Raw genomic sequence first — 26159 nt, forward strand, 5'->3', positions numbered from 1 at the left:
CCACTGAGGTTTGTGTAAGTACCCTGTATGATGTGCACAATGATTACATGAACCAATGATGAGTTTCTCAGAACATGTCCATGTTATTGCATTCATTTTAGCTGCTTAAATAATTTATAAATTGTGGGAAATTATATTGCTATGACATCATTATTCTTGCTATTCCTAGACATATGAATGATTGAAAAATCTTTTTAAGAAAAGTGGGGAAGGTTCCATTGTAACTGATGTGATTCTGCAATCTGTATATGGGGTAAAAATGGGAGCTCATAACCCACTTGAATCAAATTGTGAAATATGATATATCAAGAACTATGTAATGTTTTGAACAGCCAACAATAAAAAATTAAAAAAAAATAAAAATAAAAGAGAGATCAGTGGAGTAGAGTAAGGATTTTGAGGGGGAGGAAGGAGAGAGGGGAAAAGGGAAGAATAGTGTTTGAATCTGACCTAAATTTCCTATGTACATATATGAATATAACACAGGAATATCATCTTCATGTATATCCACAAGGCACTAATTTAAAAGACGATATAAATAAATAGTAGAAAGATTAGTAGAGTAGAGTGAAGGGAATAGGGGAGGGAGGTGGAGAGGGAAAAGAGAAGTACTGGAGACTGAATTAGAGCAAATTATATTTCATGCTTTTAAAATTATGTCAAAATGAAACCTAATATTGTGTATAACTAAAAAAGAATTAATACAAATACAAAATATAAAAATATTATTTTAGTTGCTGAGAGCTTAGTTATACATATCCCTCTGTTCATAATACTCTTCATCATCATTGCACTAACTCCTTTTAAGCCAGAGGTTTTGTTATATAATTATGTGAATAGGAAAGATACTTTAAATGTTTTAAAAATATACAGATGTGATTATGTGCATTGAAATTCACAAATCTTAAATATGAAATTCAATTGTTTTCAACATTTTTAGAATAAAAATTTTTAATGTAAAACTCCCACATAAATTACAAAAAGTTATACTTAATATTTCTTGTGCATACTACATTAGGCTTACCCAATGACAACAGTTTACATAACCAAAATACAATTAACTTTGGTTTCAACAAGCCAGGTCATTGACATTGGAGTAATATTATTACTAAACTACAGACCTTATTAGGACTTCACCAGTTTTTACATCCTGCATAGACTCATGTAACTACCAGTAGCACACAGGAGTCTTCCATTTTCCCAAAGAAACTTTCTTACTGTCCTATACAGATATACCCTCTCCCTACTCTAACCACTTGCACTTTTGTGCTGCCGCACCACTGTGATTCTGAGAATGTTATGTAATATCATAAAATACATAATCTTCTGAAATTGGCTTTTTTCACTCAACATAATGTTCTTAAGATCCATAGATATCTTTCTATGTATCAAAAGTGTTTTTTTGATTATTGTTCTTTCTCTCTCTTTCTTACCAAGGATTTAAATCAGGGGCACTCAACTACTGTGCCACAATCCAGCCCTAGTTTGTATTTTATTTAGAGACACGGTCTCACTGAGTTGCTTTAGCACCTCACTTTTGCTGAGGCTGGCTTTGAACTTACGATCCTCCTGCTGTAGCCTCCAGAGCTTCTGGAATTACAGGTATGAGCCACCATGCCTGGTGTTTTTTATTTATTTTTTAATGCACATCCATTTGGGTCAGTCAAAATACCTAACAAGAACAACTTAGTGGGGGAAGTTTACTTTGGGTTCACTGTTTCAAAGATACAAGTCCATGCATCGCCAACTAGACTACACTGCTGTGGGCCAGAGGTGACGCAGAACAACATAACAGAAGGGCGTGGTAAAGGAAAGCTACTCAGTTCATGACAGCCAGGAAGCAGAGAGAGGAAGAACGTGAGATGACAGGGACAAAATATAAAACCTAAAAGGACCTACATCCTTTAGTTACACCCCACCTAGCCACAGTTTTCAACTTGTATTATAGTCCTTTCACATTATTAATCCATCAAATGGATTAATCCATTGATTCGGTTACATTTCTCATAATTTAATAATTTCATCGCTTGCATTAACATAGGAACTTTTGGGAGATACCTGGTAACCAAACCATAACACTATTATATGTATGTACCACCATTTGTTTAACCTTTCACCCACTGAAGGGGAATTTGGTTGTGTTAAGTTTTTGGTTATTACAAATAAAACTGCTATGAACATTATCGTACATTTTTTAAATGAATGTTAACTTTTCTAGCAAAAATTATCAGTAGCTGTTGTTACTTCATATTAACATATGTTTATAAGAAAATGACAAGATTTTTTTTGAGAGTGGCTATACAATTCTCATCAGCAATGACTAGAGGAAGCAGTTACTCTGCATTCTAGTCAGCACTTAAAAATTACAGTAATTTTTATTTTAAGTACTCTATAGGCATACAGTGGTATCACATAAAGGCTTTAATTATTTCCCTAATTAATGATATTTAACATTTTTCATGTGTTTATAAAAGAGAGGAAGGATATGAACTTTTTTTCTATGTGTTTTGACTTAATTTTCTGAATGGTGCTTTTAAATGAAGTTCAATTTGTTTTTATCTTTTTTCATTATTGGTTTATGCAAAGAATTCTTTGCCTATTACAGGTTTATGGAGATACCTTACTATATTTTCTTTAAGATGTTTTATAATTTTAGTTTCTACACTTATGTTTATAAGTCATCTTAGATTAATTTTTTTTTGGTATGGTGTGATAAAGAGGAGTTGTTTTCCCATGTAGGTTCACTTTTTCCCCATATAGTTATCTGGTTGTTCAGCATCATTTATTGAAAGGTTATCCTTTCCCTCTTTGAATTGCTTTGGTACCTTACAAAAAAACAGTTGGCCTTATAAGTATTAATATTTTTCTAGACTATTCCCCTTTATGGTAATAGAGTCTGCTATCTTTTTGCAAGTAACAAACATTATTGATTACAGGGGCTTTATAGCAAATCTTGAAAGCAAGTAGTGTGGAACTTCTTAATGTTCTTTTTTCATGATTGTAAATTGGCTATTTTATGTCTTTTGCATTTCCATGCACATTTTAAAATCAGTTTGTTCATTTCTATGAGAAACCTTTTTGGGACTGCATTGGATCCACAGATCATTGACATCATACATTTTCCCAAATAATGCACTTGAAGAACAACAGGGCATACAAAAACCTATTTTAAAACATTGAATGAGTTCCTTCCAGAATTACAACAGCTTCTACTTTCAGCACCTGTACATAAACATTTACACATTATTGACAGCCCTTTGAATTACTGTTTCCAAATTTTAATATTCAAGTGAGTATAGTCATGAGGCTTCTTAAGTTTTCATTCTCATTCCTCTCATCTAGAAACTGATCTATTTTACAACTTTACCTTTCATATTTGGATATTCAAGCCTTCTGAATCCCATCCACTGTAAAGGCTATGTATGATATATATATATATATATATATATATATATATATATATATATATATATATTGCTGTTTTGTTACATTCTTTCTCAATGTCATTTGCTGAATAGTCTTTACTAGACAATCTAAGCTTTCCTGACTTTATCATATAATAATTTGCAATACAGTCATAAGTCTATTTCTAAACTCACTACTCTTTTTAATTGGTCTGTCCATCCATGCCTGTGCCTTAAGGGTCCTTTAGCTTTGTACTAAGTATTCATGTGTTGTGACAAAAGTTGTTCTTATTTTTCTAAGTTGACATATATATTCTTGTTTTTATTTTATTTTTCAATACACATTTCAGAGGAGTTTTCTCAAGTTCCTCAAGAAATGAACTATAATATTGGGTGAGTTTAAAAAATATATACATTTATTTGAAGACTATTAATATATTTTATACAATAAGTTGACAAATCCATAAATGGTAAAATTAATATTATATCATACATAGATCATGTTTAATAACTAAGAGATTTCTAGTTGCTGACAGAGTTGCTGACTAATGGCTCTCTGCTGTACCTGTCTCCTCTATATAACATTGTCTTAGCTGAAGAGAGCTGCTTTGCCCAAGTCACATTTCTCTTGAGGAGTATAAATCCTGTTGCTCTGGCCTCAACTGTGCTTCCACTACCAGAACTCATTCCTTTGCTGCAACTCTTCTCTCTCAGTTCAATCCCACTTCTTTCATTTTTCAAAGGAGTTGTTTCTGAAAACTTTCCTCAGTAAACTTTCTGTACTCAACTTTTAAAATCTCAGAGTATATTTCCTGGAGTACATGAAATATGACTGTCTTCTGGAAAATCTTGGAACTTTGGGGAATCATTTAATATAACTGACAATATAATTGTCTTTTAACATCTTTGACATGCCTTATGATATATTTTTGAAAGTAATAAAAATAATATTTTTCTTCCATTTTTAATTCCTCTCATGCAATATTCTTTGCTATTAGTTAGAAGACAGACATATTATTTACTTCTCCAAAATTCAAAATTTGAATGTTTATGCCTTATTCTGTACTCATTTTTGAAATTTAGAGAACAGTATTTTAATGCTATTTATATTTATTCCTATTAGTAAGAAACACATCCAGTATCTTCTGAAATTCATTGTTTCTGATATGAAGTTAGCAGACTATCTAATTACCATTCCTCTGTAAGTAATCTTCTAATTCACTAATCTTCTTTATTGTATCCATCCTAGACTACGTTTAAATAATTTTATTTCAATAATTTATAGGTGGTTCATTTGTCTACTCATCTGACTTTACTCACAGTTGATCATTTTTGTTCTATAATTTTCTGTCCTTTACTATGGGTGTTATTTATCTCTGAGGATTTTATACTAGCTGCAGTTGCAGCCATTTGCTTTCATTGTTCTTTTTCTTAGGGGCTAGTCTCAGTTGGGCAATTATCTGCCTCTAGTTTCCTGTCATAGGTGGGAAAGTGAGTGTTTTCATTCCTGAATACACTGCAATATACCTATTCTGGGCCTTCAGTCAGCCCATTATCCTTCTGATATTAACTTATTGATCTCTTACACTGCCTCTACTCACACACACAAAAGCCGTCTGTGTATTTTTTGTTCCAGTACAGTTTACCTTGTTTAATGTTCAATTGTATCTCTAATATATGAAAAAGCATTTATTGTTGCCACTTACTTGTCATATATTTGTACACAGAGGAATTAGAGAGGTCTAGAAAAAAGAGGACTGATGACAGAACATTAATTTTAAGTAACCATTAGATCAGTAATCTATCCACTCTGTTTTCAACCACTTTTGTAAGCGTAATAATTAAATTTTTTTTATACTGGACTTCCATGGCACATTTATATTCTCCTATTTATTTATTTACACACACCAGGGATTGAAACCAGCGGTGCTAAACCACTCAACTATATCCCCAACCCTTTTTAAAATTTTTGTATTTTGAGACTGGGTCTTGCTAAGTTATTTAGGTCTTTGTTCAGTTGCTGAGGCTGCCTTTCAAATTGTGATCCTCCTGCCTTGGCCTCCCTAGTTGTTGGTATTATAAGTATGTACTCTTCATTCTTGCTCCAATGTGGTTACTGAACAATCTGGGTCAAATCATAGCCAATAAGACATAGTGTTAACCTGAAGTATAATTTTTTCCTAGAGTAATCTGCTTGATACTCTCTTAGTGTATTCTCCATTCAAGTGCAGAAAATTATTTGATGAGTGATTATTTTGAATCTGTGGATGGATTATATTTTTTATAAATAACATAGTTTTAGCTAGTTATTATGTTATCTTTTACTCCTCTTTTAGGAAAACTCCTTGAGCAAGCTATTCACAAGAATGATGAATACAACTGTTCTGGAAACCACAATATTCATTCATATCAGAAAACACATCATCTTTTCATGCAAAATTCTATATGGGAGGCTAAATAATAATAAATTTTCTTGGCAAATATAGAATCTGAGAAAGAGGTAGTAGTTGGTTGGTTTAACTGGAAGGTATTGTATAGATGGATTCACCATAGGCATACATTTTCACCTGCCAAAGAGACTACATAATTCAGTCAGTGATCAAGGTACCATCTTTTCTGGAAATTTCTGGAAGCACACTAAAAAAATCTCATTTTATGGGATCCATTTTTATAGATCAAATATTAGACATTCTTCTTCTGTTCAAATAGTTTTACTTCTAATAGCATATAGTACAATGGAATTTAGCAATGTACATGCAGTTCTATTACCTTGAGTCTACACTTTGGTCACCATATTTAGAATTTGGTTGTCTCTATGATTCAATAATTTACTTAATGAAGTATGTAATACTCTACTTTATATTACTTAGAGTGCTTGAGTTCCCAAGTACTTGTTAATTTTTGTATGATTTGGTTTTCTGAGTTGTGAGAATATTTTGCTATTTCATCAAGTATAGTCTATGAGTAATGCTCCTAAAATTTTCAAGAAAATAATTTCATTGAGCTTCCCATTCATAATAATGTTATTTTATAATATAAAAGGTGAATATTTTTACATACTTTAAATCAATGTAATAACATAAAGTTATATCAGAAGTCAAGGAAAAATGTTATTATTTTATCACATGGTATTTTGACATTACTTCAAATAGAGTTATATTTTCATTTTTATAGTTTAATTGTGGGAATATTTTAAGGTGTCATTCATTGAGCACTGGTATTTACACCATGTTTCCATAACTTTAAACACATTTCTTACCACGAGTTGGACTCTTCCACCATTAAGTACATCTGGATCTAACTCAGGCAAGAAGTGATTGCTATGTGGCGACAAAAACAGAAAACATATTATAATATGAATGTATAGGAAGAACATGAAAGAAATGTTCACATAAGAAAATCAGGAGATATCATTATTTAAAAAATGTTAATAATATTTTCTTAAATTAGCTTCTATAGAAAGATAAGCATGAATTCAAATCTTTCGATAGTAATTTGAAGTTAAATTTGTCATAATATTGATACATACTGTAAAATCACCTTCTGTTTCAAAAGAACCCATCAAAGAGTAAAAATCTTAAGACTATTAATAATTAAATTTAATAAATTATAGAAAAAGTTTTTATTCACATTTACTTATCCTTTGTCTTTTAAGAAAGATGCTAGTAAATTATTGTCATGTTTATAATAAACTTCTATTTTAAACCAAAACAATTACATTTGGCTTTTCAAAAACTTATGTTCTTGAAAATATTATATATTGTATTATAGTTTCATATGAGAAATTTCATAAACAATTTTTACTCTTTTATCATATTTACATAGATTATTTATTAGTAAAGGATATTATTAAATGTTAAGCATATCTAAAATTCACCCTGAAACATTTTGTTAAAAGTTTTCACTATACTACATCTATACTAAGGCTTTTAAATTTCTGAAGAAGACCTCTTCTGTTGGGTTATTAAGATGGTTTTAAATGGATTCTATTAAATTTGCTTACAGTTCCAAAGATGCTATGCTGTGAACTAAGTTAAACTGATTAATACTAACATAAATTGCCTCCACTAATTTGAGTATTTAAAAAATGAAAATTCTGAAATATGGATGGCTTTATTCCAACTTTCTTCATTTATAATGAAATATGACAATTCAGACTAACATGTTTTACTCTATTTTCATTTTTGCTATCATATCACTTCCACATTTTGAAAGGAAATGGAGAGAACTCACTGTATATGAAAGTTTAGTTCATATATGTTATTAAAAGGGGTAAATTAAGTTCTTAATTGACAAATTTATAATAGCACTAATAAATTAAAATACAGTCTATAACATATTTTACCCTCAGAAACAGTTAATGGATCTCAGACATTTACTTTATGACACAAAATAATTTGTATGATTCACTTGTTGGTTTTAAGCATTACAGAATAAAGCTTTTCCAAAATATTTTATGGTGAAAAATATAAAGAGTGATTGAATCTCTTTTATATGAAAGGCTATTTTTTTTTAACCTGGGAAAGTAGTGTATAGGCCTTTAGCTATAAAGTCATGTTTCTTTTACACAATTAACCCAGGATTCACTTTTCAAGGTATGTTTACAATACAAAAATCTAATTTAAAGGAAATGACCTCACCATTTCGTATTTCTGGAACTAGCTGCATGAACCCCAACCTGTGTATGAAGCCATTGGTATGTATATTCTTTACTCCTTTCTAATTTTTCATTTGCAGTAGTATCCTTGTAGATAAAGTCTTCTTCCTTATCTGGGAAAGAGATATGATTGTAATTTGTAATTTAAAGAGATCAAACTTTGGCCAGGTCATTCAGTTGAGGCTAGTAATTTCACCACAAGAAATAAAAAGTATAATGATTAATTCATGGTAGCTAAATCTTCTGTAAGAAAAATAATGTCAGTCACTCTGCTTGAGTTTCAGATTCAACTCTTTTGGAAAATAAAGAGAATGTTTTATGGTAACCCACATTTTAAAAGGCTTTAGTTTTAGTTTTTTATTTAGAAAATTCAGAGTTATTTTTGGTAGATAGTACAAAAAGAATATGTATCACTATCATGTATATTTAGGCATCCTTTAAAGTTAATTGTTCTTATACTAGCTTTATCCATATGAAGACTTTATACTGAACTTATTTGAGACAGAATATCATATAAAACTGATTTTGGTTTGTGTAAGTTAATATAATATTTTAAACTAGAAATATAATCTATATCAGGTTTCAAGGAACCTGATATAGATATAGCAGCTATGTCAAGAATAGAAAAAGCATAACAATAAAGATGTGTATGGAAAAAAATATGAAAGGTGAGAAATTATACCAGGTAAGAATAAGAGGTAACAAATATATAAAGTATTATTTTAAAAAAGGAAAAGAAAAAATCCAACCCTTATAATCAAATATAAAAATTATTACACATATATATGTGTGTTTTTATTAAAAAATAAAACTGCAGATATTGCTGCTTTGTCAATACCATACATTTCAGAGTTACACTGAAGATCAGTGGTTTTTAGAGACTTCCTTTTGGTCTTTTATACTGCTTCTTTCTTGGAGCCATTACCATATTTAGGAGCTTGTTAACTTTGTAGGCTTTATTGATAGTATACCAGAGGGAGACACTTTGTGGAACTAACACATGGTAATTAATCTCAAAATACTTAAGTTTGAAACCTAGTTATTTAAAATGTTCAACTTTTAAATTTGAAGTATTATTTCACTCTGGATGTTTGAACACAATAAGTCAACATAATTGCAATTTGTTTGGAAAATAAAACATGGTGAAAAGCCTAGGCTGAATGCTTGGTCAATGCACACATGTACACTCAAACATATACACACAAAGTGTAATATGCATCATTCTGAATAAATGGAAAACAATACTTCTAAAACATCTTTTCTTTTCTATACAAGTTACTGTTATAATTCGTGAAATGGCTCATATTCAACTTATAGAGATGTTGGATCAGTTCTCAGTAAAGCTAAAAGTCAGGATGTTTTATTTCTGTAAACTTTTACTTACCAAAGTTAAGTTCCTGTCACTTCTTATGCCACAATGTGTTTCTTAAAATGGACACAGTCCAAGTATCCTGAGCTTAAGCTAATACTTCCAAAGTTGCTATAAAGGAATAATTACTTAACATGCTAGGGATGACCACTGTATCTGTGAGCAGAACTGTTTTGAACAATATCCTTAGGGGTACACAGAAACTATAAAACAGATTCAATCAAAGAGGAGATTTGGTGTTGTCACAACCATTTACTGCACACAATTGTCTCTCCTCTGCAGAACACCAGTTTCTGCTTTATCTTTCTTGGCTGACTAGATCATATACTGATCCAACAGTGCAGTGTCAGAAAATAATTGGGACTCAGTGATCCTAATAATCAACAGAGACCAAGGTTAGAACCTTACCTACTCTTGATATGGAAAAATCCTTTATTAACATGTGTACTTTAGTTAAGATAAAAAAAATCTCTTGTTTTCTGTTTTTTTTTTTTTAAATAGTGACGTATACTTGCAATATTCAGTTTTAAAACACTATGGAAAACTGTGCAATAACACTTCCAAATCCCTAAGTGGTTTTACATCAGAACTCAGTCAAGATTCTGAACAATTCCTGGGTAAAGAAGAGAGCTTTCATTTCAACAGTCCAATTCATATTAACTATTTTTCACTAAGACATAGATTGTATATTGGCACAAGCTTGACATAAGAAACAGAACAACAGAACAAACACAGTGGTGAAGTTGGCTAGATTTAATTGAAAGTACTGCAATTCAAATGCTGAAGGAAATGATTCTTTCTCAGGCAACTCTTTTCAAGATTACTCCTGCCATTGAGCAGCAGAAAGTAAGATATACTCTGAAACATGCATAAGTCCTGCTTTTAGCATCTTAGGAAGAATAAGGGTGACCTGAAGTACTTAACAGATACTTACAGTTCTCTAGTCAGGCTATTCCATGAATCCTTCCTTTCAATGTGAAAGGAAGTATTGTTCTGCCTGCAGAACACTAATCCCTTTACCTGTCTTTTCCTATGTCTCTGGGTTTTGGTTCATCAATTTCTTGTATCATAAGCCTAAGAAAAAATTGTGTTTCTTTGATTCTGGCTGTACTCTAGTTACTACTCTCTCTGTATGCTTCTTTATTTCAAAACACAACATTGAGTAGTTTTATTTAGATAAATTGATAAATTTCTGATTATCAAAATAACAATTCTCATAATAGATAATTTAGAAAGTAAAAAAGTCAAATAAATGGAAATCTGCAAGAACTCCACCTTCAAAGACAGCCATTAGATAGCATTTTAAGGCATTTTCTTTCAGTTTTTTAGTATATGCTTTGTTTTGTTGTTAGTTTACATTGCAATTACATGTACTCTTCATATCCAATTTTTCATTTAGTATTATAACAAATGCATTATATGCAATAGAAATATCATCTTAAATAATCTACCAACTGGTTATATGATAGATTTTTGATTATCGCACTTAATTAATCCATTTTAAAAGATGGAATTAAAGAAAATGTCTAAGTATTTTGTGGTATATGATCTATAAGTAGAATATTATATTGAAAAATAGTTTTATAAAGACTTCACCAATTTACCTGGCAATTGCTCCTCTCACCAAACCCTTACTCAACATTGACATGATAATATTTTAAAGCTGTTGATACTTTGACAACAATATTGTCTTAATTTATGGTCTTAATATATGTCTTATTTCTAGTAAATTTAAGATTAACCCATATGATTATTAACTAGTTTCAGCTTGTATATTATAAATAATCTTTCTTCTTCTCTCCAATTAACTATTACATCTGAGTATTTTCCTTTTTGTTTTAAATTAACAACTGTAAATCCTTTCTCTGTTTTTACTGGTACAAATGTTTTCCTTTGTCCATTGATTTTAGTATCTACTTTACTTTCAAAAGAGGAATCATTTTTTTTCTCTAGGTATGAATATTTATGTATTGGTAAATATATTTTAAATTATATGTCATTTCCTTTTAAAATTTATAGATTTGCATCTCCCAATTCAATAAAATGCATGAGATATAACAAAATTTCTGGGACAAATTCTAGATTCTTCTCATATTTTGTCTTTCATAAAAATTTCCTTAAAGAGAAATTTATTCTCTGACTCTATTCCTTTACCTTCCATTCTCTCCTTAATTTATTGCCATATGATTTTGCTAAATTTAAACTGTGCTTACTAGGAAGGCCTAAAATTGTTTTATCTGAGAAGCACTCTTATTCCTTATCTTCATTGACTTTTCTGCTGAATTCAACTATACAGACCTTTTCCTTTTTCATGAGTGTCTTCTTTATAGACCTTCAGGAAACAAGATTTTTATGTTCCCTTTTAAGCTCCTTTATAAATTCTTGCCTGGCATTGTGTGGACTTGTGATGATAGTTGATTAGATAGACAAAGTTTCTTATCTCATAGAGCTAGCAGCCTAGGGGACTAGGTATTACCTATAGGACTAGTAACTTCTATCTTACTCTTGTGCTCATATATCTTATTTCCAGCTATACTTCAAAATCACTTGTCTTTACATCATTCTCTTTCTGATGCCTGCTTTTCCTCTTGAATTTCCATATCACCAAGACCAGACATTCTGTAGTCGACCTTGGTTAGTCCTTCCTTTAGTACCAGTATCTAAACAGAAAACTAGATCTACTCTGCTTCCTGAATATCCTATTAATCTAGTTCCATACAACTTTAACCATTTTACTTCAGACTTCACTTAGCACTGGAATGAGCAGGCTTGTATATGGCAACATGTGTAATGGCATATTTATTACTTGCCACAATCAGAGGTACACCTTCTCCTAAAACTAGCACCCTAACCCGTGCTCTAGATCCCACCTTTTCACATAATCTAGAACCTCTTGTCAACATATTCTTCTGTATTTTTAATACATTTTTAAAATGGCTTCTTATTTATTCCTCTCCTCAATTCTTAATCAGATAATCTTCCTGAACTAGTAGACAGTAGTCAATCTCTGTAGACTTATTTGCCATTCACATTTCAGATCACTGCAATATGGTTTCCTTGCAATACCATTTCACCAGAACTATGTAAAACAATGTTGACGAATTTTGGGGATCTTTTGGAGTTATTATCTTACTGACTCTTCTACGGTAATTATACACCGTTGTTTACTCCTTCCTTCTTGAAAGGCTATTTCTTCTGGATTTTGTTGCATTATACTCTGCTTGTTTTTCTCTAATCCTTAGGCCAAACTCTTCAGTCTCTTTCAAAGGCTCCTGTTTTTGTAATCCCTTGCAATCTCAGGATTCTTCTCTGGAATTTTATTCTGATCCTATTTCATTCTTAGGGTACACTGTCCCTGTCTAATGATTTTCTGTCAAATTTTTCAGTCACCATTTTTATCTCTTTCTGAGACATGTGTCCAAAGTCTCTCTTTTTAGGTAATCCACAAGCACTGCAAACCAATGGGTGAAACTCTGTTTCTTCACTGCCTTGGTTCTTGGTTTAGCCCTTGAGACACATCTGCTGGGTTCCTGCCTTAACCCTCAGGTATACTGTAGTTATACAGAGTGTTCTCTTTTGTCCATAGATCTTTGCCCATAAAGTTTTCTAGGACTAGGATTATTCACTTTGCCAATGGTATTATTGCTTTAGATCTTTAGGTTTAAGTTTAGAAATTATATTCTTTGGGATAAGCTCCCTGATCTTCCAACACTGCATTCCTTACTTAAGTTACATTATGAATGCTCATTCTATACCTCATGACAACATTCGTTACATTATACTTCCAATTTATGTGTTCTGCTTTCTATAATATAAGCTCTCATAGTAGTGTGACACTCAACAAATAATGATGAAATAACGGAAAAACTGCCACAGTTGATGCATGTTCTTTTTGTCCTGAGAAAAGTAGATCTGTAATGTAGAGACTTTTAGCATTGTTATGGTTTAGATATGAGGTGTCCCCTCAAAGCTCATGTGTGAGATAATGTAAGGTGAAATGAGTGAATTATGAGAATCCTAACCTAATCAGTGCATTAATTCACTAATTGAGATTAACTGGGTGACAACTGTAGGCAGGTAAGTTGTGGCTAGACAAGGTGAGTCGTTGGGGGCTTTGAGGTTTATATTTTGTCCTGGTAAGGAGAGATCTTGAGTGTCAAGTCCTGAACTTTCTTTATTTCCCACAGCCTTCCATGATGATGTTCTGCCTCACTTTTGGTTCCAGGGAAGAGAGCCAGTCATCTATGGACTGAGACCTCTGAAATCAAGAGAGCCAAATAAACTTTTTCTCCTCTAAAATTGTTCTTTTCAAGTCTTTTGATCTCAGCAGCAAAAAAAGCTGACTAATTCAAGCATATAGACAAATCTATGTATTGAAAAGGATAATACATGTCTGGGCATGATTGTCTTAATTATTATAACAGAAATTTCAGCTTCAAAAGTCAGAATAAGATCGGGATAAAAACTGACAATTAAGATAGCAAATTAGGACACAGAACTAAAACAAACAAACAAACAAAAAAACTACTCTTCATATGTCCACAAAGTATATAATCCTACAGGAAAGTGCTTTAAGAAGTTCACAAAAAAATGAAGTACTTTTTAAATTAATGGAAATATTATTCTTTTCTTCATGAAAAGCAAAATAAAAGTACTCATTAAACCCATATGCTTCAAATAAATCAGTTTTCTAAATTTTCAATATAGTATAATATCCTACACTGAGGGAGATTATGATTCAATTATCATTTAGGGCACATAAAAATAAGCTAAGTATTTATGTTTTTAATGCACAAGGAAACTTTCCCATGACTATTTTCTTTTCCCTTAATGGTTTCTCTCAGTAATAGAATGTAAAAATATTTTTGGTTTCATGGACAGAGAAGAGTTCATTTCTTTACCAAAAGCTTTTGGGAGACATGATGGTGGCTGAGCAAAATGCTTTTACATAAATGGAAATATTTTTGATAATTTTAATAAATGGCTGATTCTATGTACCTACCTTACACTGGAAAAACTAAAAATCCAATTACATCACAAAGTATAGGCAGCCTGTATGTGTTTATTAAAAGAAGTTATTGCATCATACCTCACATATAAAGCAAAACTAAAATTTGTATTTGGCATACATGTTACACTAACAGAATTTTAAGTTCATTAGCATCTGAATAAATACTTGTTGATAGGCTGTTTATGGCTTCTTCCTTAACCAATCCAATCTGCTATTGGAAAGCTGACAGCACTGGCAAGAGACCAACAACTCTCTAAGAGCCATTTGTGTGTACAGGCAACATCCCTATTCTTTATAAATATATTTAAATATATATGTAATTCATCACTAAGGAAAAATGATTTCATGAATAAAGAGGATTGTTGCTACACAATTTTAAAAACAGAAAATTTGGGAATAGAGCCAGTCCTATATGTAAGGTCAAAGGCTAACAGCAGCATTAATCACTCCTTTACATATTTCACTATATTTTATGGCAGAGAGGGTTGGAAAAAAGTACTAGAATGACAGAATCTTCTAGTTTTTGACATTTGAAGGAACTTTCAATATTGATTTATTTTGGGGATGGGGTAATACATAAGATACATGAATGACCTTTATGAAAACAAAGAAAAATAAACATGAGTTACTAAATTATATCTTTTAAAATATTTGGATTTTGCAAGACTATTTTTTGATATTAAAAAATTACTAGATTTAAGTGAATCCGCCTGGAATAACAGAAAAATCCATTTGCCAAGTAAATATAGTTTTGCTTATTAACCAATTATAATAAGTACTTTGTATTTGACTTATATATAATTTTACTTAAATGGCAGAATGTTTCAACATTTATATTACACCATTTATACTATACATTGAGCTGTATCAACTTGCTAATATCTCTATAGTGTAATATAATATACTATATAAGGATAGATTTTTGTTTTCTTCCCTTTCTGCCACATAACCAGGAAGAATTCTACGTTGTTGAAGTCAGACATAGACAAACATGCTTACTGCTACCAAGGCTAGAACTAAGGTAAGGTGAAGGGAACAATGATACTTGCCTTAGGCACAAAATGAAGGGTGTACCAAAAAACTCAGTAATAAAACAAATAATATTATGCTGCCATATTTTAAAGTAAAAAATTATGCGAACATCCATTGTTAACAAAATATTAAAGTTTTAAAATGACAAAATCAGCAATAATGCTGAATTAGTCCTACTGGAGTCTGAGGAAAAAAGAAAAATTAGTAATATTGATTCTGTCTCTATCCTGGTATTTATTTATTTCTAAGTAATACAAATAAAAGTGTCATCAGGATATTGCTTTTAGAACTACCCCTTACCAATAGGGGTTTAAATTAATTTTCTACTGTGTTCTATGAATTTGGCACACCATTTCATTTTCCATTAGAAGAGCTCTTAAATTTTGACATGTGGAAATTAATTATAAAATGAATTAATTCATTTTGTGAAATGAGAGATATAAAAAAAGGAGATATAACTCATCTAGCTTAGTATCAGCCTAGGAAATAACTTTCACATAAGCAGTTGTCAATGTTACACAAATTATTTACCTTCTCATTACCTAGGTTTTTCCTTTTTCAATATAAACATAATACAAAATTAACACAGATGGTGTTCAGTATATAGTAAGGAATTAATAATGGTAGCCATATTGCTATTATTTTTTTAAAGAAAATGAAATGAATTCCATTATGCAATCCCTTAATGCCCTTCTCAATGGGCAAAGTCCAGGACTCAGCTGTCCTGGAGGTAAGACAACTTATATGAGTCAACTTCAAGATTCTAGGGGCTCACTAGCAGGAGGGGGAAAATTCCAAGATTAACCCCAAGAAATTAGAGTAGTTTTCTGGGGGTGAGCTCAAGAAGTTGCCCTTACCAAAATTTGAAATACAGAATAGACATTTTTCTAAAAAATATATTTTGTTTCATTATATAAAAGGATGCCAAGTGTGTCTTTTAAAAGGAAAAAAAATAATTCTCAAGACATAAGAAGGGTATATGGTCCTAATTGATTTTAGGTTACTTCAAATAATTTTTAGCATTTGCTTAATAATAACCATGAAGGAGGTTCCATTGATACAATTCTCTCCTGTTTCACCCTCTCAATTTAATTATCCTTACAAAATACTCCTCTATCTAACCTAGACTCCCTCAGGGAGTGTTAATATGGTAGGTCATTCAAACTAGGGTCCATCCAATAGAAAAATAAAAGAGAGTGATGATGTGAATAGGCTGGTTTTCAGAATAATGGTCATAGTGACCACATAAAAAATTATTGCTATCTACTTGTTTAAAAAATAGCTTTAGAGTTTAGATTCCTGATCTGTGTAAAAGTTTTACTCTTTGATAAAAAGACAACTATGATTCTATTCAATCATGTATATTTATTACTTAAGGGTCAAGTAAGCAGTTTAATTTCCTTTACTAGTTCCAAAAGTGGCCAATAAGTGGTATTATATTGATACTTTAATGATATTTTAATAGAGTCTTAAAATACCCAACTGAATATTTCTTTATATTACTGTGATCACAGATTTTTTATATACCTACATAACAGAAATGCTCATAGTAAATATGTCTATTCATAATGCACTTAGTATATCTATACTATTTGTAATATTTTCTTTATATCTACATATAGTGATTTTTATATTTGTCAACTGAAATACAGATCTTCATTACAGAGATGTTCATTTGAAATACTGAATATATATTAAAATATAACTTGTATAATAAAAAGCAATAAGTAAATATAGTTTACTTTCACAATTTGAGTGTTGTCATAGCTTGCTGAATATTTAAGCAATTTTAAACTAGATATTTCATGAGGAAAAAATTGTAATTGTTCATGATATTATCTTTACAAACTTTCATTTTACATATCAGAACTTCATTGTAGATGAATCAGATCTTTCTTTCAGGGATTTTTCTTTTAATTTAGAACTATAAAAGCATTTTTGATCTATTCATATGAGTAAAAAAAGAAGTCAACAGAAGCATTATATATCTTCCTTACAAAATTCACTTTAATATTAAGCTAGTACTAATGCAAAAAATGATTTATAGAAGCTCTTTTTTGTTTTATTGTGAGACACGGCACCCACAAAATATTACATGTAGTATATGTATATCATTCTAAGATTTATAAATATATTATAAAATATATACAGCTATAGAAATCATGTATAAATTATACAAAATACTACAAATAGTCCATGGGAACTCTGATCAAAAAAAAAAAAAATAGAACACAACCTCCTCACCAGAAGTCCTACTCAAAAATCTCTTAGTTTTCTTAAATATAACCTCTATACTGAAGGTTAGAATCTTAACTTTCTTGATTGACTTTTACCTCCTATGCTTTTAAGACATTAATGTAGCTTTCCTTGATTTTGTACTATATGCATAAATAGAGCAACTCTTCATATTTTTTTGCTTTTATTTGTTCAGAATTTTTTGTGAGGTTTACCTGCATTGCTGTGTATAGATCTATTTAATTACCATTTTATTGCTGTACAGTATTGCACTGTATAGACCTGTTATAGCTTATCCATTCCTTTGTTGGTAGACACATGGGCAGTTCTATAACAAGTTGAGTTGTTTCATATAGCAAGTTCTTCCATTTTATTCATTTTTGTCAAATGTGTTTTGTCTATTTGTGGACTTTGATTCTTCTGACAAAGTTTAGATTCCACTTATCAACTTCATAAACCCTTAGTGAAATTTAATTGAGACTGCATTGTATCCACAAGTTGATTTGGGGAGAATTTAAGCATTCAAAATTTGTGATCTTCTAATTCATAAATATACTTTCATAAAAAAATAGAAGTAGTTTTTGGCTACTAAGAACAACACTGCCCTGAATATCCTTGTACAAGAGTTCCTACTGGCAATATATAGAGGAATCTATTAAACTGATCACAGCGTATGCATATTTTCAAATCCACCAGAGTGAACAACTATTTTATAAACGAGAACACCAAATTATATCCAGTTAGCAAAATATTGGTTTTGTTGGTTCATATCCTAACATTTAGTTTTGTTTGACTATTTTTTTCTTGTTTTTAAATTTATGGTTTTAATTTGCATTTCTCTGTTTGCAAACCTGTTTATATGTTTATGAGTCATTTGTACTACTTCTGTGGAATACTGGTTAAAACCATTGTTTTGCTCATTTTGCTCTTGAGCTATTTGTGTTTTGATAATTGGGGGGATAATGTACGCATTCTGGATACAAACCTTTTGTTGATGATTATGTGTGACAAATTAACTTCTCTATCTCCATGAGTTGTCATTTCATTACTATTATAACATTTTTGGATGCATGGAGTTTTGTAATTTTAATGAAAATATATTTATCAAAACGACCGGTATTTTGCATATTTTAAAGAAATAATTCCATATTATATGTTTTAAATATATTTTCCATATTATATTCAATACATTTTATATTTTTGCTTCATATACTCAAGATCATTAAGGTATACAAAATTACTTACTTTAGTATATACACCTGTTCAAGATTTATTGAAAAGCCTACTTATTCTCAATGGATTTGGAAAACATTTATTATAATACAAATTAAGTATAAATACATGGCTTCTATTTTGGCTTGCCATTTTCCATTTCCATGTTGAACTCTAAAATCTAACCTTTCCTTACCCTAACTATTTACCATACCATACCATACCATATTAAATTCACTTATTTTCTGCAGTTCTTTAATAAGTTGTAATGTTTGGTATGGCAAGTTCTCTCACTTTATTGATCATCGTTGAATTGTTTTTGGTATTTGGTGATTTTGTTCTTCCACTCAAAGTTTGGATTCTGCTAATCAACTTCATTTACAAACACCTTTTAGAATTTAATTGAGATTGCACTGCATCCATAAGTTGATTTGGAAAGCCTTAAAATCTTTGAAAATTAGGCTTCCAATTCATAGGTATATTTAAATATTTCTTTTTTCTTTTTTTTTTAAACATTTATTTATCAGTTATTGGTGGACACAACATCTCTGTCTTGCAGACATCTCTGTCTTGCACGTGGTGCTGAGGATCGAACCTGGGCCGCACGCATGCCAGGCGAGCGGCGCTACCGCTTGAGCCACATCCCCAGCCCAGAAATTTGATACAGGGAGTTGATGGTTGTTCTAGCTCCTGGAATAAGTGTTTTTTTTTTTTTGTGTGTGTGTGTGTGTGTAAATATTTCTTGACATTTTAAATCATTTTTCATTATTTCCTCCATAAGGTATTACACATACTTTGTTAAACAGATTCTTTGGTATTTGAGTAAAAAAATATTATTATGGATTGTAACTTTTTATTGCTTATCCATAGAATTAGCTTTAAGATTAGGGTTAGGGTAAGTTTTGGTAAATTATATTTTTCTAGGAATTTTTCATTTCTTCAAATTTTCTAAAGTATTGCCATAAAGTTATTATACTCTATTTCAGCTTTAAAGTTTCTGTCATCTCTCATTCTATCCTTTTCCACTCCTGAAAATAGTTATTTGTGCTTTCTTTTTTATTTTTATGCTCAAACTTGCTAAGAGTGCATCCAATGTATTAGTCTTTTCAAAATAATTTTGTCTTTATTGATATATTGTACTCTTTTTCATTAACTTTTTTTTTTTTTTTTTTGGTACAAGGGATTGAACTCAGGAATGCTTAACCACTGAGGCACATTCCCAGCACTTTTTGTATTTTATCTAGAGACAAGGTCTCACTGAGTTGCTTAGGACCTTGCTAAATTGCTGAGGCTGGCTTTGAATTCATAATCCTTCTGCTTGAGCCTCCTGAGCTGCAGGCCAACTATTGTTCTTATATAATGTTTTGTTATTGTTTAATTTTTTAAAACGATTCATTATGATTACATCTACTCACAAATTTTTAATTTTGAAACAAAGAAAGGAGTTTTCTAGTTATCTTAGTATTGTTCATTTATAATTTAAAAGCACTATATTTAGAGAATACACTACACAGATTTTTGTCCTTAAGAAATTTTTGAGAACTAATTTAAAGCTAGTATAAGTTAAAGTTTTGTAAAAATCCTTTTTGTGCTTGAGGATAACAGGCCTTTAACTGTTGTTAAAAGTTCTTTATATTTCATTAAGGCAAATTTTATTAATTCAATTTATCAAAGCATACCCTAATTTTTTTGCTATCCTAATTTATTTGTTCTATAAATTAATGAAATAAGTAGCTTTAAAATATCTCAACATAACTGTGGAAATTTCTAGTTCTTGGTACATCTTAAATTTTTGTCTTATTTTTGAGGCTGTGTTATACCATTCATAAAAATTCTAAGTATTATATCTTCCTGGTAAATTGAACATTTTATCATTTTGAAATAATGTTTTCTAATGATTTTTTTCTTCCTATGTCTATTTGTTAACTTTCTCTTCATTAGTGTTCTTGTGGTATGTTTTCTATTAATGAACTTATTGTACCTATATAATTGTCTTGTCTCTTGGGTTAAAAAAACTATAAACAACATTTATTTGCTAACTAGTTTATTTAGCCATTAATATTTAATGTACATACTGATGCTATGGTTTTGAAGTGTTCTTCAAAGGGTTATATGTTAAAGGCTTTATCCTCAGCCCATAGCACTACTGGGAGGGGGTGGAATCTTTAATAAGAGGGGAGTGGTTGTGAAAAATAGGTAATTGGGAGCATGCCCTTGAAGAGAATATTGGAATCCCAGACCTTTCCTTTGACTTTTGATTCCCAGCCATTATGAAATGAAGGTTTCCTCTGCCACATGCTTCTGCCATGGTGTACTGTCTTTTACAGGTCCCAGAACAACAAGACCAAATGATCATCCACTAAAACCTCTGAAACTGTGAACCAAAATAAATCTTTCCTCCTTTAAGTTGATTTTCTCAGACATTTTGTTAGAGTGACAGAAAGCTAATACAATTGATATATTTGGTTAAAAATAATATCATTTTGTGCTATTTGCCTACTTGTAATATGTTATTTTTATTGGCTGTAAATTGTACTAATTACTTCTTTCATTTCTAGTTTTTCCTTTCTACTAGATGGAAATTATATCATTTGTATCTATTAATTTATTTTTTACCTTATAAATCATAATATATAAATTAAACTTAATAGACTCCAAAATTAACCAATTTTCCCTCCTTTAATGGAATGCAAGAATCATAGAACATTTTTAACTTGACTTAGCTCCATTCTGACTCAAATATTAATATTTCTCTGTACTTATACTTAACTTCACAAGACACTGAATAGTTAGTCATATCATTAATTTATGCTTGATTTTGCCAACATATTTTCCTCCCTATGAATTTTCTTTTGGTAGTTTGGATCTTTTATGTGGGACTCTGTCCTCTCCCAAAGCCTATACATTTAAAATAATTTTTTGATAAGGATCAGCAAGTAACAAACATAATTTTTATTTGAAGATATCTATATTTTATCCTTATTCTGGAAAGATATTTTAAAAATAGGTATTCTAGTTCACCTGTACATTTTCTCATTCATAGCACTTTCAAATCATTGATAATCTTCTACTCTTTTCTATTGATTTTAAGATATCAGTTCTCAGTATAACTGCAATTTATGTGAAGAAAACTTGTCTTTTATTTATTATTATTGGAAGATTTTCTTTTTTTTACACTATTCAGATTTACTCTGATGAATCTAGCAATAAAATTATTTTTTAAATTACTCTATCAATAAAATGTAATTGACATATTAGCTGTGAAATTATTTTAAAAGTCATTCCACTATGATTCACTCAAATTCTTAGATCTATGAATTGATGTCTTTCATTCAGTTAGGAAATTTCTACTCAAAATCTTATTAGGTATTACCTTTGCCTGGATCTATCTTGCCTCTCCACCTGGAACTCCAGTTGGATATAATGTAAATCATCTTTAACTTTTTATTTTTACCTTTTAAATTTTTCATCTCTTTAATTCTCTGCACTATATTCTAAATCTGGTCTTCTCACATATTTTAAAATTCAATATTTCTTTAGCTCGGATTTCCAGTTATATTCACATGAGATTTTAGTTTCAATTATTTTATTTTTTGTTGATGAAATCAATACTCAGTTATTTCCCAAATCTTTCACCAGAAGATATTTCCAAGGTAGTTTTGTTACTTACAGAAAGTTTATGTACATATCTTATAATTTGTGCCTAATAGTTTTCATATTTAAATTACTTGTATAATATTTTCTGATACCTGTTTTTTCTGGGTCTTTCTCATAATGTCTTATTCTCTTATTAAAAATGTATTTTTTTTTTACAGAAATGAAACAGTTCTGCCAAGTAATACAGGTGCTATCAGATTGGGTTCAAGTTACAATAAATTCACATATTGTTTTATAAATTATATTTTCATTTATGTTTCTTTCAGCAGAATTGGTATAGTTTTCTTTATATCTTCAAAATGAAAGTTCTATATAATTCTTAAATGTTCTAATTCTTCATTTATTTCTGTTCAAATTTACCCTTCTAATATCATGAAATTCATATAGCTTTTCCTTGCCATAAGAATTTCAGCACTTTCAGTTTCCCTTTTTTCAATCTTTTGCTTTCCTTTTATATACTCACTATGAACATCTTTCCTAAGGTTAAGAGACCATATACAATTGAAAAATTATTAATTTATGTAGAAGAAATGGCAATTGAAATTTGTTTCCAATATATTTCACTATATTAAATATTTTATAAAGATATTGCCCATTTTTTCTTAAGTAATTCAATATAGGTTGGGATGGTGGAGATAAAACTGAATAAGCAGAAAAACTGACTACTACCACTTTAAATCTCAATCAACTTATAATAATAAAAGTCTTGATAGTTTGTGAGGCAAAAATATGAAATCATTTGAGAACTGAAACAATACTATCTCATTCTTGTTTCATTCATGGATACCGATATTGTAAAAGGCAGTTTTGATTTTTGAGCAAGGTTTGTGCAATTCCAAGACTTTCCTTCTTTTTGATATGGAAAATGGCATGTTTCCTTGGATAGGTTTGATTGTGCTCATTCACATAATTCCTATGTTAAAACCACAGCTAATGTCAGACCAATTTGAAGCATCATTATTGTTCTAAAATATTGTAAATCAGTGTTTCTTAAAATTACTATATAATCAGTAAGTGGTACTTATAATACACAGTGACTAACAACATTCCATAAAATGAATCAATCAAAAAGATGGCAATAAATCTCTAGAATCTTTAAAAAAAAGAAAACAGTCCATACAACAAGAATGCTTATTTATTTTGTTTCATGTACTCATTTGTGGGTTCATACATTGTGAATTTAAAATTTTTCTATGTCAACAACTATGAGGTTTGAGATTTTATCCTACTTTCAGGTAGAAGCTAGTCTCATATAGTTTTATCAATGCAGAAGAAGATGCCTCAGATGGAGACAAAGGGCTTTATTCATAGCACAGCAAGGAGCATGAACATTATTAGTGAGTTTGTACTGGTTTTCTTTGACCTTCCTTTGGTTTTAACAAGTGTGAAGTGAAGGAGACATGTGGGCCCCATGCATGGTTGGTTTGCATCACAGCTGAGAATCCCCAAGCTTAGGAAGTTGAAATTGTTTTATAATTGGCTATTAACAAAACTGCCCTTTGCACTAGAAGAAAATATCTTTATTATACTGGGCAACAAATTTGCCCTTTGCTTAAGAGGAGACCTATTTCTATCTTCTAGAGTTCTTTGGTATATGAATGTTTTTGAAAAGATGTCTAGACCTAAAGGGCAGTTAGCAACATACTTCCAAATGGTTCAAAAAATGTTAAGAGACTCAAGGATATTGTTTCCCTACACTTCCATTAGGACAACTGTTGATATAAAATAAACAACTTCTCTCCTTTTTATTAGAATCCAGTCTATATTAACACTAGAGACAAAATTAATCTATCCAAAAAATTGTGCCCTGTTTAATGTCTATGATCTTGAATGTTAAATTTATAAAAATTTATTTTAATTAAACTCTTTTCCTAGTTTTAAGAATCAAGCCAAAAAAACCTAGTCCAAAATATTCATATTTACATTTAAGAGGAGAAAATATGAAAGAAAAAAGGCCCGAGTTCTAACTTTAGGTGAAAACCACAATGTTTTGTAGTAAATTTGCAGCATAAAACACAAGTAGCTAAAAATTATTTTAGTTTTTAGAGAACATTGACAAAAAATGCTGTAAACAATCATAAATTCACTCATTTTCCAAAATGTGTGAAAAAGCTGTTGTTCAGAAAGTATACCATAGGAAAAGTACAAAATTATGGAATAGCATGGTTTTTGACCAATTCATACATAATTTCCTATGGCTAGAATTTTTATTGTGCTTTGTCATTCCCATAATTTAACATCTGAATAGGTTTAGTAAAAACATGCAAATCCCTTTGAGACCAAATATGGAAAATTATATTTCAAAATTATTCCTTATTTTCCAAAAGTTATTCACAAGAGAAAAAGCAATTCTGTGTTATTTATTATAGCTGGTATATTAAGAACAATATAAAATGTCATTTGTTTCTATATTCAGAAATACAACATTACAGGGAATTTCATGGGAAAATATTGCTTCCTGGTAAGTGGAGACATTGTGGGCTTTAGACAGACACAGATTAAGATTCTGGTTATTCTCCTATTTAAGCTTAGTGTCCCTTTTCCTGGATTGCCAATGTTTAGGTGACTGATAATTTAGGGTTGTCTAAGGCCATAATTGAGTGCTCTTCATGTTAGTCTATAACATTAGATAACAATATGAAATAGAGTATGTTCCTTTTGAATTTGATATATAATTATATAGATAATGCATTGTCAGTAGACCATGTTAGTTTTAGCAATTAATCTAGTTTTCTTTAAATTATCCATGGATTTTTGTGATATCAGTTATGACCTCATATCTAGAAATGTTTTTTTATTACTTCATTCCATTTTCAAATATATTTTTATGTACTTAATCAAACTACAGATTATATTTTGTATCTGATAAATGCACTGCTTCTGGGAGTCAATGGACAGATTTTATAATTTGTTTTCTGTTGATTTTCAGTCTTCTGGCTTGCTTCCTAAGGTAATGTTGGTATTGTTTCAGTTAGTTTGTCCTTTAGATCTATATTAATGGACATTTTTAGAGGTCTGAATTTAAACTACCTTAATTCAGAAAGCTTTTTAACTGCTTCTGCTAGATTATCTGAAAGCACATTCCTCTTTTTCTGTATATGTAACCCCTTAGGCAATCCCTTGCTACACCTATACAGTAGTTCCTGCCCTACCATTATCTTCACTTCCATTTTTTTGTGGTTTCAGATATCTGCAGTCAACAGTAATTCAAATATGTGAAATGGAAAATTCCCAAAAAAATTAAGTTTAAAATTGCATGCCAGTTTGAGCAGTATGACAAAATTTTTCACAGTTCCACTTTAACCCATACAAGACATGAAACATCCCTCTGTCCAGCACATCCATGCAGTATATGCTACCTGATCTTTAGTTACTTGTAAGCCATCGTGGCTATCAGATTGACTGTCATGGTATCATTGTGCTTGTGCTTAAATAATCCATTTAATCTAACAATGACCGCTAAACACAAGAGTAGTGATACTGGCAATCTGGATATGTCAAAGAGAAACAATAAAGCAATTTCTTACAAGTGAAAATGTGAAAGTTCTCAATAAGAATAGAAAAATAAATTGTATGCTGAAG

At 30.4% G+C, this 26159-nt stretch overlaps 1 protein-coding gene across 4 annotated transcripts in view; it reads right to left on the reverse strand.

The window, feature by feature from the left end:
* Lrriq1 (leucine rich repeats and IQ motif containing 1) overlaps nucleotides 1–26159 on the reverse strand; it is a 199146-nt gene that overhangs the window by 21691 nt on the left and 151296 nt on the right. For all 4 annotated transcript variants that reach the window (XM_046419370.1, XM_058571322.1, XM_046419372.1 and 1 more), the window contains exons 24-25: nucleotides 8045–8174; nucleotides 6664–6724 (exon numbers count right to left, since the gene is read on the reverse strand). In XM_046419370.1, coding sequence (XP_046275326.1) covers nucleotides 6664–6724; nucleotides 8045–8174 — 191 coding nt within the window. The remainder of the gene's footprint in view (nucleotides 1–6663; nucleotides 6725–8044; nucleotides 8175–26159) is intronic.

Source organism: Marmota monax, unplaced genomic scaffold, assembly GCF_021218885.2.
Source record: "Marmota monax isolate L192 unplaced genomic scaffold, Marmota_monax_Labrador192_F-V1.1 WCK01_AAM20220418_F8-fsc00036, whole genome shotgun sequence".
NCBI classification, from domain to species: domain Eukaryota; kingdom Metazoa; phylum Chordata; class Mammalia; order Rodentia; family Sciuridae; genus Marmota; species Marmota monax.